Genomic DNA, 13,768 nt, shown 5'->3' on the forward strand with positions numbered 1-13,768 from the left:
CCTAAGTAAAAAGAAATCAACATGTTGCGGTTGTATCATGCTGCACTCTACGATGCTCTTTATTAGTACGGATATCGCCTTATGACATCGGAAAGAATAGAACTTTGCTTAAAAGGTGGCATTGTATTACATGTGATAATAGAGCTGTATTTGTTCAATGGACTAAGAAGTGCATGGTTCGTGCATGTCTTCTTCATCATACCTAATTATATAATAATATTCTAAGATTTCGGTGTTTATGTTGATGTACGAGTTTTTGGAACTAGCTGCACAGAAACATTTATAAGCGCCTATATCGAAGAAAATATACATGATGTCGGATAGTTTTGGCAAGCACACCAACAACGAACCTAAATATTACGCAAAGCTGTCAGAATTCTACGATGCCGTCTAAATTTTTGTGTGATATTTAAAACGGTCTTTCGTAATCAGAATGGCGAATTTCAATAAATCAATTCTACAAATTAAAAAAAAAGCTTGTATTGAGATACGTTTGAAGTTGATCCCGGTCATGTCCTTTTATTTCATTCCTATTTTTGCAAATTGACGAATTTGATAATCATTGAATCGATATAAATTGATTCAGTAAGTGGTTACTTTGATCAAGGAATTTAATATTTTAACTTTTATCACTTCGTCATTTTTGAAATGTCCCTGTTGTCTGAGCGTAATCACGCGAGACTTTCGTTTGTTTACATTTCCGGTTCCGCTGTTTACACATGAAACCAAACTGTCAAAACAAAGCAAGTACCGATTGACATTTTAAAGATAATCTGACAATACATCTATAATAAGGGATATAAATTAAATTTAACATCACTGTCAATTTTTTGTTCTATCATTTAGACCTTCAAGTTAATTCTTCGAAATTTATAGGCCCTTAACAATGACTTTTTGTTTTGCCTCCTCCACAGTACACACACTTGATATCTTTCACTCAGTTTCAGCATGTTTACATGTTTTCTTTTTCTTCTTGTTCTCAATTTTATTCACCCTTTTAACTAAAAGAAACCCAATATATATATATTGACCTCATGAGAAGAGATGGGCAACACCTGTAACTTGTGTCGTTATCGACAGGAAAACTGTGGTGTATGTTGAAATCTCAGTTGTTTGATATATTGTTTCCCTTGAAAATCCTCACTTGTATTTTGTAGGTTTTTTAAGAAACAAATTATTAGTCTTGGATGAGGATATGCAATGTAGCTCATTTAACCTCACCTGTTAAGGGCACATTTCATGATCAGGGCAGGTCTAGGAAGGGCAAGGCACCCATTCTTAGGGCAGGGATGGGGCAAAGTGATTGTGGGTACTGCATCTGAGAAAATGATGTAGCAAGAAGATGTACATTTTAGGGGGATTTTTAAAAGTCATTTTCAATGGCAGCTATATAATGTGTAATATTTCATTGAGGGAGGATACACACTCTTTGTGGGAGCTCAAATATGTGGAATAAAGAATCAGATATGGAAAGTTTAACATGTATTTCTCTGACATGCACTGTTCAGATGTCCCATGACTCACAACAGTTCAAACATATTTTCTCCAATGCATGTTTTCACCAAATGATTTGATAAAAAAAATATTTGTATCAGGACATTCTTTGACTTCATAATGTCTGCTGATTAGCAAAGTTGGAGAAAATTTAAATACCAGAAGCCCATTTTCTATCATCCTGAAGAGTCTTATGTGACCCAAAGAATAACATTTTTTAAATTTTCATTAGACCATTTTGGGGCTTCTCTATCATTTAGCGCTTTTGAGAGCGAAATTTGAGACAGTTGCTACCTTCAGTGCTTATGAAGAAACAATAAAAAATAAATGAACTGTTATGATATAACATAATTGATATAATTTGTTCTTGTTATGGAAGTTTATGGATGACAAAAATCTCATGACTGTCTTCCCTGTCTCTGGTGCTTGCTTTATGTAGGAGAAAATGCATGTGGCAGAAACCCATTTTCTACTATCATGGAAAATTTCTTTTTGACCCATGCATATTCTACATGTATATTGGATCCTTTTCATTTAAATAATGTTTTGACTTCTCTACCATAAAATTTACATGTAGCAAATTAAGCAAATTATTAAGAAGGAAATTAACCCAAAAAAGATTTTGTTTGTGACACAGGTGGTTCAACAACTGAGAAAATTTACCAAGAAACATAGATATTCAAGATTATGGTGGGCAGATACATTTACATGTATAACATTACGTCAAAGTAACCAAATGTACGATTTATCATTTAGGTAAACGAGTACATAGGAAACTAACTTTCTAACACTAGAACGTTTTCTTTGTCTAGAACAAAATTATTCATTTCATATTATTCTTCTGTATAATATATAAATTACATTGTGTATAAATTACAAATATTTCATTTAAGGAATTGAGTTTCACTTTTAACCCAGCTTATAATTTCTTTTTCTAGTAATGGGAGATAACTCATGTATACACAGAAAATGAAATGGGATCAGGTGAGCCATATCAATTATACAATGTTATATTTTTATTTTTGATAACACTTTCAATGCATATGCTAGAGCATGCTTTTGTGTATGATCATTATTTTACTTTTAGCTATTTAAATGTTGTTTCTATTAACTTATGTTGATGAAGAAAGCTTTAAATATACATCCTGAAATTCATAGTCTCATACATGTTGTTTTATACTTCTATATTCTTGACCTAGTTATCATTTTTGCATTGAAGTTTAGATTATTGTATTACTAGGATTCACTTTTTAACTTCAACCTCCTGGATATGTAGTATACCCCTCTCCAAAAACGATGACTCATTGACTCCATTTTGAGAAAAAACTAAAGTTGCATATAAAACTTTACAATTAAAGCACGGATGTCTTATAATAAAATGACCTGGTTACATAGGTTTTGTAAGTCTTGTTATTGATCTAGAATTTTTACTGCTGACTAGTTTGCTACTACCAGGTACATCAGTATGTTAAATAGTTATCAAAATTTTCAATTTCATATTCTCTACCAAATTTTTCATAGTGTAGAAATTGTTTTAAAAAGCATCATATTTTTTTTATCATATTTGTGCGAAAGAGAATTTCATTGATAAGACCTTAGTCAACTACTTCTTATGCTCTGTGGTGGGAATAAGGGGCCTATTCTCCTGAATTCACATTGTCATGTGACTAGACTTACAAGTCCTATTGAGGATGTTCCTAATAAGTAAAAATAGCTTCATAACTGTGCTCTAACATGAAGTCATTATGTAGCTTTGTTTTACATTAAGCCGAGGAAAAAAGTCTTTTTAAGAATATATGGGGTGAGAAAAAAAGGGTAGGTTAAATTTTTATTTTTTAAAATTATTTTATATAGGCATTTATTGAAGGATATCTTGACTTTGATGGTGCTCAACTAAAAGTGGTAGTTTAGAAGCATTTTATATAAAAAATACCAATAAAATTTGCAAGGATAGGCGGTAAAAATATGGTAGGTAGGGTAACCTTAAACAGACAAGTTTTTTCTATGGCCTTTACTGCTGATAAACATACATATTGTTACAAATGTAAACTCATCCTCTACCAGTCATTCTTTCTCTGAGAAAATTTATGAATACCTTACTCTTTAGAAAAATAAACAGAGCTCATTATGATTTTATTAATTTGATTAACTAATTAATGCAACATTTACATGAACAGATTACTTGATTTGACTGCCTTGATGACCAATTGCTAGCAAAGCCAACATTATGGTCTTCGTGGATTTTTCTGAGCTATCAAAAATATTGGAAATTTTTCCTATCTGAAGAAAGTTTTGCACAAATAGAAATTTCCCACATTGGAATGACTTCAAAAAAAATATTTTCCTTGGTCTTAATTTCAGTAATAGCAAATAGGAAATTTAGAGTCCCCTGTCTTCAGTCAACCATAACAAATGGAAAAAAAAAGGATAGTCACTGTTCCTCTGCTAATCAGGCAGCATGTGTAAAATGTGGTGACTTGTTGTTTCAAAGTAAAATAGTGTGTCCTTGTTGGAATGATTGGCTGTTACTTCTGTTTGCTAGCGCCTTCAAGGTTTAGCTTAAAGTATCAGACTTACATGTACATGTAAGTTAAAAGTCCATTCAGTTGATCCAGTTTTCTGTTGTAAAATGTTTGACACAATAAATTAAATTACGATATGGACTTGTGACCGTCACTTGCTATCCATTGCCTGATTCTTAGATAAGCCTGTACTGAAATTACACTCATACAGATTCTGTTTCAAGTCTTTGTCACTTGGAAACTTTCACACAATTTGGTTGCTTTTTTCCAAACACTTAGGATCACACGTAATTAACTTGATTCTTTATCCAATCATGCTATGTGTACCTTGGTGGTTTGACAGATTAAGTTTTTGTTATAAATTTTGACAGAATTACAGTTAGTGGACTTTGATAATTTGATAACTGGTACCAGTACATTTATTACCTAATTATAAGGTTTTATCTTGTTTATTAAATATACACATATTTTTCTCTATTTTCAAAATTTATTCAGGACAGGGCAATCTATTGCACTGTCGATGTACTATTGCACGATGCAATAGTCTCCTTGAAGAGTCTAGTCTATTGCACTGACCCCATAATGACCTTTGTCTAAGCCTTTTGATTGGTTGAACTTTTTTTAAGCGCTTCATTGAATTGGAATTTACACACAAAAAGCTTGTGTGTAAAAACGTAGGCGTGACTCTCTGCCAATTCGTAAACATGGAGCGGTCAATTTCCTATTCCTGGTCGAATGGTTGTCTCTTTGACATATTCCCCATTTCCATTCTTCATTATATCTCATAGACAAATTAGGTAATAAAACAGTTATTAAATGGGTTGGATGCAATAGAACACTTGATTATTCTCAGTACCTCAGGACAAATATTCTGATCTATTGCATCCAACCCATTTAATAACTGTATACTATTGAATTAGAATGCATAGACTGAAGTTTTATAATTTTCTTTTGTTCCTTTACATCTGTTCAAAGAAGTTTGAAGATAATGATCTTATGTACTTTTAAAAAAGGAGTTTTGCTTTGGTTCATACAAATACAGGTTGATTTATCTACTTGAACTACTTGCAAACTACATGTACATATGATAATCTCTCTAATACATACAATGTGCATGGTGCTTTTAAGTAAATTGACAATTGATTAACAACAATGAATATACATGTATATACAATGTACATGTAAGAATGGTGAAGATATTATCTCTTACAACCATGTTTTGGTCAGAAATGAACATCTCATTCTTGTTCAGTGATTGATATACAGCAATTAACCTTTCTTCTCTCTGCAGTAAACATTATTTGAGGAGTGTATGAGGTAAGATGAGAGCTTGGTTAACAGTTACTAATTCACTGCTAATAATGTCTTGGCTTTAACTCTTATGCAGCATACCTATAGTCTATATCAGCTTTTTCAAATGAAAATACTTTCTTTGGTGCAAGATACAATGTATATGTGGGTATCAATTTTCTCTTATGATAAAAAAAGTGGTAGTTTTTGCCTGGGACTAAAAAATGAAAATATTTGTATTGATCCAAACTTCATACATCTGTATGATTTGATGTTCATAGTTATACATACGAAAGAAGGCGGTGTATAAAATTGATACCCATTACCTTTTACACTTTTGTAGTTTGTTATGATATATAGGGGTGATTCAGTTCACATTCAAATGTATGGAACTATGAAGATTTATCTTAAAGTAATTTTAATTTGGTTTGTAACAAGCTTTCCGGTTGGTTGGTTCTATTTATGCTAACCAGGTTATTTTGTATAACCTGTTTTGATACTTCAGTGTCGTTAACATCAAACAAAATGTTTTGATTGTGAATCGACTGTTAATACTTTGACTACGATTTAGTAGGAATTAAATCATAAGGAATGTTTCTTAATACCAAATAACATGGTTTTGGCCAGTTTTTATGAACCACTTCTTGATTCATCACACGTAAGATATAACCCCTACATATATCTGTTTATTCATAGGATATAACCCCTACTGATATCTCTTTATTTGAAGGATATAATCCCTACAGATATCTATTTATTCGAAGGATATAACCCCTACAGATATCTGTTTTCTGTTTAAAAGTTTATATTATGATATTTTTCTGGAATCTTCATTTTTCTTATCACTGTAAATGCTTTGATTGAAATTTACCTGATTTAGCAGGGAAGGATTAATCTTCATATGTTTTGTAGTTATGTAGCCTTCTATTGTTATACAACTTTAGAAGTAATAGAAACATACCACATCAAAGAACTTTGTAAATAAGATGATATTGCTTGTTTCGAAAGAAGAGAACATGCTCTTTGTAACTGTATTTTATGAAGAGGAAAATAACTTTGTCCAGATAGTTTATTTAATTGTTTTGACTAAATGAATAGTTTGAGTCATAAAATCCAAATATTTGAATGAACTTTTGGAGCTGGTACTGAAAGATTTTGAAATTTTATCCTGTTTATTCCTTTGAAAAATAAGATGAATTAATGTCAAGGTTCAATAAAGTATAACAATAACCTAATCTGTCTGAACATCATGGGCTTCATGGTCTTTATTCTAGACTTGTTACTTTGATTTACAATTTCAGAGGGGTTCTAATTACTGGTGGTCCAAGGTCCAGGACTTGATTTCTTACCGAGGACCTTTATAATTTCATTTACCGTGGTAGTTGGTACTGAACTATTAATCCTTTTTATTGACACATAATTGTGGACTTTTGATTTTCCTCAAGTGGATCACAGGGGTTGTGTACAGTGAGGAAGGGAGCGAGGGTGTGTCTGGCGATCTTGAATACTTTAAAATCTACACAAGCCTCTCTGAGTGGACCATCTTTACAAAACTTGAAAAGTCCTGCACCTTTCAGTCTTGAATGTAAATTTGAACCCGTGTTTTCTATGTTCGATGATCTCTTATATGCAGCTACACATGTGGTGATTTGTTTTTTCCCCTTAACTCAGGCTTCTTGGAGCCTTATTGAAAAGCATATTGTTTTTTTTTTAGATTAGAGTTGTTCCCCTTGGGTAATGTTAAACTAACAATAATGTTGTTATGCCTTAAATATTGACATGGTTCCTCATCACCAGTGAATTATTTATTTTGGAGAAAAGTGCATCATTGATTTGTTCATCACAGAGTTCAATAAGTTTTTATCTGTGTTCACAATCACAAAACTCGCAACTTCAAAAGCAATATTTTCATCAAACAAAGAAGTAGCTAGGTTTAAATCATGTGATACAATCGAAATGGTCTCAGTATTATTATGTTGTCCTTGTTTGTTTTCTGGGACATAGAAGAGTTAGTATAATTAATAAATAATTGCTTGTATTGATTAGGGTAAAACTATTATACCTAGGAACGTTGGGAATAAGCTTTAATTAATATTACCGATAATTGTGTATTATATCCCAAATTTATATACAATGTTTCTCAAATGACTTACAGTAAAGGAAATTAGTCTGAAGTTTATTGGGTTAATACTTCGTAACTCTAAGTTGTTTTGTTTCTTGTGTAAATTGTGGGGAGGGAAAAACTGAATCAACATATCAAATTTGTTGTCTGGAAGGAAACAAGGGTGGTAACTCTTAGAGTAATTAGGATATCTATTGAGTTTTGTGATCAGTTATAAAGTTTCTAAGTCAGTCAGGTCAGTGTTTACTCTGTTTTCAGAAAAAAACTGTTTTTATTAATGGCATGTGCATGTGTATATAGATTATTACATATAAAGGAAAATATGACGGCCCATATTGCTTAATAAGTTTCCTACTGCCCTTAGTCGGTCAATGTCTTACAAATTACTTTGGATTTAACTATTTACTTGCAGATACTAAGGTTATCTTTTTGTGAGGGTATTTTTATTGGGTTACAAATGAATCCATTTTGATGCTGCAATGATTTTGCATGAAATGATTTGCCTTGGACTTGGTAAATTAAAAAAAAAACATTTTTTAGGCTTCCCTGTGATGTAAATATGCTGTTTTATAAATACATGCAGGAAATTTCTCATTCACTAAAGGTTTATAGGCTGTCTTTAACTGTTTTTTTTTCACTGTTCATTTCCAATTACCACTTTCCTCTCTATCTTATTTGAAAGCTGTAGATATTAAAACAAGAGGGATTTTGAATTTTTATAAAGACTAATGTCCCTTACCTCGTATGGTTTGAAGATACTATTGCTTTATGGAAGTTGTAGAACCAAATGACTTCACAGAAAACAAACTCCAGTATTGAGGAATTTGCTTGAATTTTCAATTCTCTAAATCCTGAGTCCTTAAAACCATCAAATAAGTCTGGAAACAAACACTTCTTATGCTATAATAAAAAGATTAATGAAGTATGTATTTTATTGTATTTTTTCTTTGTCAAGCATTCTAAAGAGTTTTAAATTTCTGATACACTTTTCTTTAAGTTACTAATGGCTCAGATATTCTTACACAACATCCATCTATCAGTTTGAATTTCACTGTCTGTCTAGTTCTAGTTTTTGTTGAACTAAGGTCTAGATTTAGTATTGGAACATTCATTGTTTTATTGGCAACGTTATCATTTTTTGTTTGTTTTTACTGCCTGAATTTTCTATCTCAGTTTACTGATGTGATTCTAAAAAAAATTGCCAATGTCCTATGATAATTTTACATGGTTGCCGGTCAATTATATATATCAGTTTTGAAATCTTTATAATCTTTAGAACTGCCATTGTCTTGTATAGTATATTTAATCTATCTTAGGTAGGCAGGGTGTGATTCATTGTATCTCAAGTTATTCAATGATACTTTTCAAATACATTTGCTATATCCTTAAAACAACTCTTCTTACATGTATATTCATTTCCTTGGATCTGCAAACAATCATGAAATATTTTTTGACTGGTTATAATGTGAAAATTCTGGCAGGAAATTTTCCTGTACTTTCTGTAGTAGAATGTAACCAAATTTGATGTGTTAATATCTCCAGTGGGTAGCTTTCATTGCACTTTCATTTTTGAATACAGTTCCTATCAGGTCGACCGAAGGATTTCCAATAAAAAATAATGTGGATTAAGAAACGCATGAATCACTTATTATAAGTTTCTGCCTGGTTTTTAGGTAGAACTGTACTTAATTGTACTTAATTAACATGCTAGATTTGATATAATGTTTCAAAAGTTTTTTTTTTTCCTTTTTATACAATTTGTTTGTTACCCCCAACCATTGCAAGCATTTCTGGTACCCTTCTGCTGGGGACTCAAGACCTAGAACTGTTGTTGGATATTTGATGCATGTGATAGGTTTAAGTCAGTCTCTGAATTATTTCAGGTGTTAGTGCCATTTGTTGGAACAAAGACAGTAAACAATTCAGATTGACACCAACAAGAAAGAAAAATAGAATCTCAAGCTCTGATAGTGCAAAAAGGTAAGTCAGCTAATACTCTATTTCTGGCAAGAGGTGAGTCTTCTTAATCTCTAGAACTGATATTGCTAAAAGGTAAGTCATCTAAAACTCTGTTTGTGGTAAGAAAGGGTAATCAAGGGAACCAAGGTTCTAGTGGAAAATAAAAGAATGTAATCCAGGGACAAATACCAGATTGGGAAAGTAAACATACACAACAAAGAACATAGAATAAACAAAATAACAAGAAGAAACAAAAGAAAATGAGTAACTCAGACTCAACTAAAAACTGGGAGCGTAGACCAGGTGCACCTCTGCTCTTCTAGAAGAGGTAAATCATCTTAATCTCAAGCTCTGGTAATGTTTACACTTAAATGTGTCATGATCTCAAGGTGTTAAATGCTTAAAGGTGTCAACATAAGCTTAACCTCTGGTCTTGCTTAAGAAAAGCTTCCTCAACCTTTAAAACTTGGCATGTCAATCTGACAAGGGCACATACTGAAGTGCTTAAAGTTAACTTGTCTCAATCTAACATGCTTGTATAGAGCATGAAGATAACATGAGAGAAAGGCTGAGATTTTCGAAGTCTTTCTCTGAAGTTATAATTCTGGTGATGTATAATTGTTTTTATCACTTATAAAATTGCTAGGTGCCAAAGAAACAATTTAACTGTCTGATCCAGTTTAATATGTGAAATATGTAAATGAGTTGAGTTTTTTCCAACCTTTAATTGTTTCATTTTTTGTCTTCTATGTTGACTATCAAAAGAGCTATTTTCATCTGAAACTAGTAATTTGCAATGCTGTGTTTGATTCAGTGCATTTAGCTGTACAATCAGAACATCAATTTCCCAGCTAGAAAGTTAGCTTCAAAGAGTTTCCCTATCACAAAAATGTATAGTTACTGTTAATTGCCATAGACTTCCATGTCTTACACAAGTTTTACTTTGTTCTGAAAACAACATTTTTACAAATATTTAGTTGAAGTAGGTGATACCATGGAACCTATGTTAAGTTTACCTGACCAAGATCATTTTTCTAGGGAATTCCAAAGACGTATTAAAAAGTAATGTGGTTTTATCATGAGTGTATAAGAATTACTGAATATGGAATTAAATTCCAGTTTTATGCACAAAACTTAACAAGAAGGAAGATGCTGTAAACATATTAATTTTTGCGGTTGGTAATTTTGCGGATACACATTCCTTGGTATCAATTTTAGCAATTCAAACAAAAATTATTAGGGTTATATATTTATTTCATATGGTCTTTTTATATATTTCCAAAATGAAAGCCATTCAACAAGTTTTTCAATGGGACATAACCCACCAACAGACAACAGCCTGGTTAGGGATAGGAAGAAGATTAAACATTTTTCTTTGATAATTAAACTGTTTTCACTATGGTAAGTAGCTAAATGATTTGAAATGAATTATTTTAAAGTATCCTATTACATTCCACAGCTCCAAAAAGTCAAATATTTGAATTTGAAGTCTACTGCTGTCCCATGCTCCTGTTGGTTAGTATGTTGGAGAGTTAGTTCCCTTTGCTAATTTTTTTTTTTTAAAGTTGGCTATATGAAAGTGGTCTATTTTGTGGGTACTATATTTTTTTGCACTTTTCTGACCACCATGAAAAAAGCAAGAACTAATATTTTCACAATATTAAAATAATTTCAGTAATGGAATTTTGATATTTTATATAAAAAAGCTGTTGTATAAATTTCTTCTGAATAAAATATCTCATGTTTTATGCTTTGTTGACCGCTGGTTTTTTAATTCAACAGTTGAAAAAAATAAAATGTATTCTTTGCATTTGAGTGCTGAAATCATATTTTTTTTTATAAACCTATGTATTTGAATTCTTTGGACTCCTTTCAGGAAATCTCTGCTAATATCAACGTAATTAATTATTTCTCACATTAAGGTGTGATTCTGTGATCATTGTTCATAGAGATATAGCTGGAAGCACTTTGTGCTATAATTTCATAAAATTAAAAAAAAATGTTATGAATTGCTTAAGCATGTATAATATTGCAGTTGTAGATTATCTCTTTGTCTGGCAGATAGTTGCCCTGCTATTATTACATTGTTGAGTAATAAAGAATCCAAATAGTTGAATTTGTCTGTTCTGATGCAGCCACTGAAATATCACTTGTACTCAATGTGGATGCTATATACATAATAGGATACTGTGACAATAGGTTTATCATCTGCTGGTGTTAATTTTTTATGGGTAAAAAGAATGATGATTGTGTGTTTGCTTCAATGTAATGTAAATTGGTGGTTATGCTACACAAAAGAATCAGTTTGACTTTTCCTTTGTCTTGATTTGTGGTAATTTGCTTTTATATTATCCCATTCCACTGAATTACATGTATATAGCCTGCCTGTCCATCTGTCTTGTCTGTCTGTCCAGCACATCATTGTCCACAATTCCACCTTTATAACAAGTTTTCTGCTACTAGCAAGAAATAAATAGGATAGGTAGATAGGGAAGTTATTTCCTTTTTCAAAACTCCTTTTACATTGAGTTGATGGGGTCACAATTTAGACTATAATGAACATTTTATACTCAGAGTAGGCAAAAACATATAGAATAGGTAGGATATCAGGAAACAGATGTGTTATTTATTGCCTCTGTTTATAGTATCACTCACTCTCTGTCCATTTCTGTACATTTCAATAACTATTACACCCCTCTTCGAAGGAGAGGGGTATACTGATTTACCCTTTTCCATGTGTCTGTCGGTAACATTTTTTCCATCACACTATTCTCAATCATCCTGTAGGTATGCCATATGTTAGGATCCATTTTTTGAAAAATTTGACAACAGCTTCCTCTTAAAAGAGGATTTTGTAAATTTTTCTTATATTGTTATTTCAAGCAAGGGTATTACTATTTAGCCATCACTCACAGATTTCTTATTTGGTAGTGTATGTCACCATGAAAGGAAACTTCCATATGTCTTTCATAAAATTATTTTTTTTTTGTTTCAAATTTATTGGACTTTTAAGTAGCACTCCAGATAAGAATCATGCAAAATGTGATTCATGGGTAAAAAGCCTACATATTTTTATTTTTGATATTTTGTTTGAAATGTCATAGTAAACAGAAATAAACATGTGGTTTTTCATATAACCCATGCTCTTTGGAGATAAAAATTGTATAGAATGAACTGTAGATTTCAAAATTAAGGGAGACAACTCTGTAAATGACACTCAAATACAACAGAATCTATTGGATTTTCAATGTTGATTATCTCCTAAGAGCAGAGAGATTGGAATGAATAATTACACATTTTATACTACAGACCCATAAAACAACTCAATTTCAGAAATAAAATTATGTAGCCTTTTTTGGTCTTTTTACTTAATATTGAGGATGTATATAAGTAAATATATTGTAAGATGACTTTAGTTGATCACAAGCTGCATTATGACGTACACAATTGCATTACATTTAGCTTATGCTTATAAAGCCATTACACCAGTGTTACATAATGTAAAATTTGTCTAATATAAGCCAACATCTTGCAGTGACTTTTATATAGGATTACATCAGGCCAACAAATTATGCTCAGGGGAGCCTTTAGTTATTTCTTTGCACCTAATGAGGAATTCCATTAGTATGAGATTGTCATTCTGCATCAAGCACGGCTGATACTGTAGTCATTAAACTTTGGATCGCAGACCAGTATATCCATTAGGTTGTATCATATTTCGGTATCAGAATTGTTGTGTCCAGTGATGGATTACCAACCTGATGGAATGATTACTGCTCTGTAACTAACAAATTAATGGAATGGAACCGCTGTGACATTTTATGGAGAAAAAGGCTTTTTCTAAAAAAAAAATGTATTTAATTTTTTTTAATCATGTTAAAATTCTATAATTATAGGTTTCATAAGGAGTGAAAGTTGAATATCACAAAATATCAACTGAGTTCTTTAATTTTGAAGTCATAATAAACAGGCCATGGTATGTTTTTTATGATGATGAAATTAAATAACTCAAGTTGATATTTTTAAATATTCCAATCCTCATGTTATTAACCTTTTTCTGTTGGAGTCTTCTGGAATATTTGGCTGCATTACAAATGGCATCTGCCATGTTGGAAATTTTATCAATTATCCATCTATGACTTAGCCAGACCTTACAGGAGAACAAAATAAGAAACATCACAATGTTGCTTTCCACCAATTAGCTTTTATACCTCCCAGTCACAACAGCAAATTATCATATCACTAGTTCATATCAAATTACCCCATGATGTCATGTTGCAAAATATCTAGCCGTGTTAGAAGTACATAAAATGACCAATTCATAGAGAATGTAAATTTGATTATTTTGGACCCTTTTTCATTATACACCATGCAATGAAGT

The 13,768-nt window shown here is 31.6% G+C and overlaps 1 protein-coding gene across 4 annotated transcripts in view; it reads left to right on the forward strand.

Annotated features, from left to right (window-relative positions):
• The first annotated feature begins 659 nt into the window (after positions 1 to 659).
• The window catches only part of LOC148607808 (calcium/calmodulin-dependent protein kinase kinase 1-like), a 91,866-nt gene continuing 78,757 nt past the window's right edge, over positions 660 to 13,768 (forward strand). The window contains exons 1-5 of one of the 4 annotated variants that reach the window (XM_088544180.1): positions 660 to 743; positions 2,433 to 2,478; positions 5,308 to 5,333; positions 9,312 to 9,408; positions 10,678 to 10,788. In XM_088544180.1, the coding sequence (XP_088400306.1) occupies positions 10,697 to 10,788 (92 nt within the window). In that variant the 5' untranslated portion in view covers positions 660 to 743; positions 2,433 to 2,478; positions 5,308 to 5,333; positions 9,312 to 9,408; positions 10,678 to 10,696. Of the gene's footprint in view, positions 744 to 2,432; positions 2,479 to 5,307; positions 5,334 to 7,525; positions 7,664 to 9,311; positions 9,409 to 10,677; positions 10,789 to 13,768 lie in introns of those variants that run through there. The other 3 variants (XM_088544178.1, XM_088544179.1, XM_088544181.1) reach the window with 3 other exon arrangements.

Source organism: Perna viridis, chromosome 9, assembly GCF_037379345.1.
Source record: "Perna viridis isolate PV_CMFRI_1.1 ecotype Kerala chromosome 9, ASM3737934v1, whole genome shotgun sequence".
NCBI lineage: Eukaryota > Metazoa > Mollusca > Bivalvia > Mytilida > Mytilidae > Perna > Perna viridis.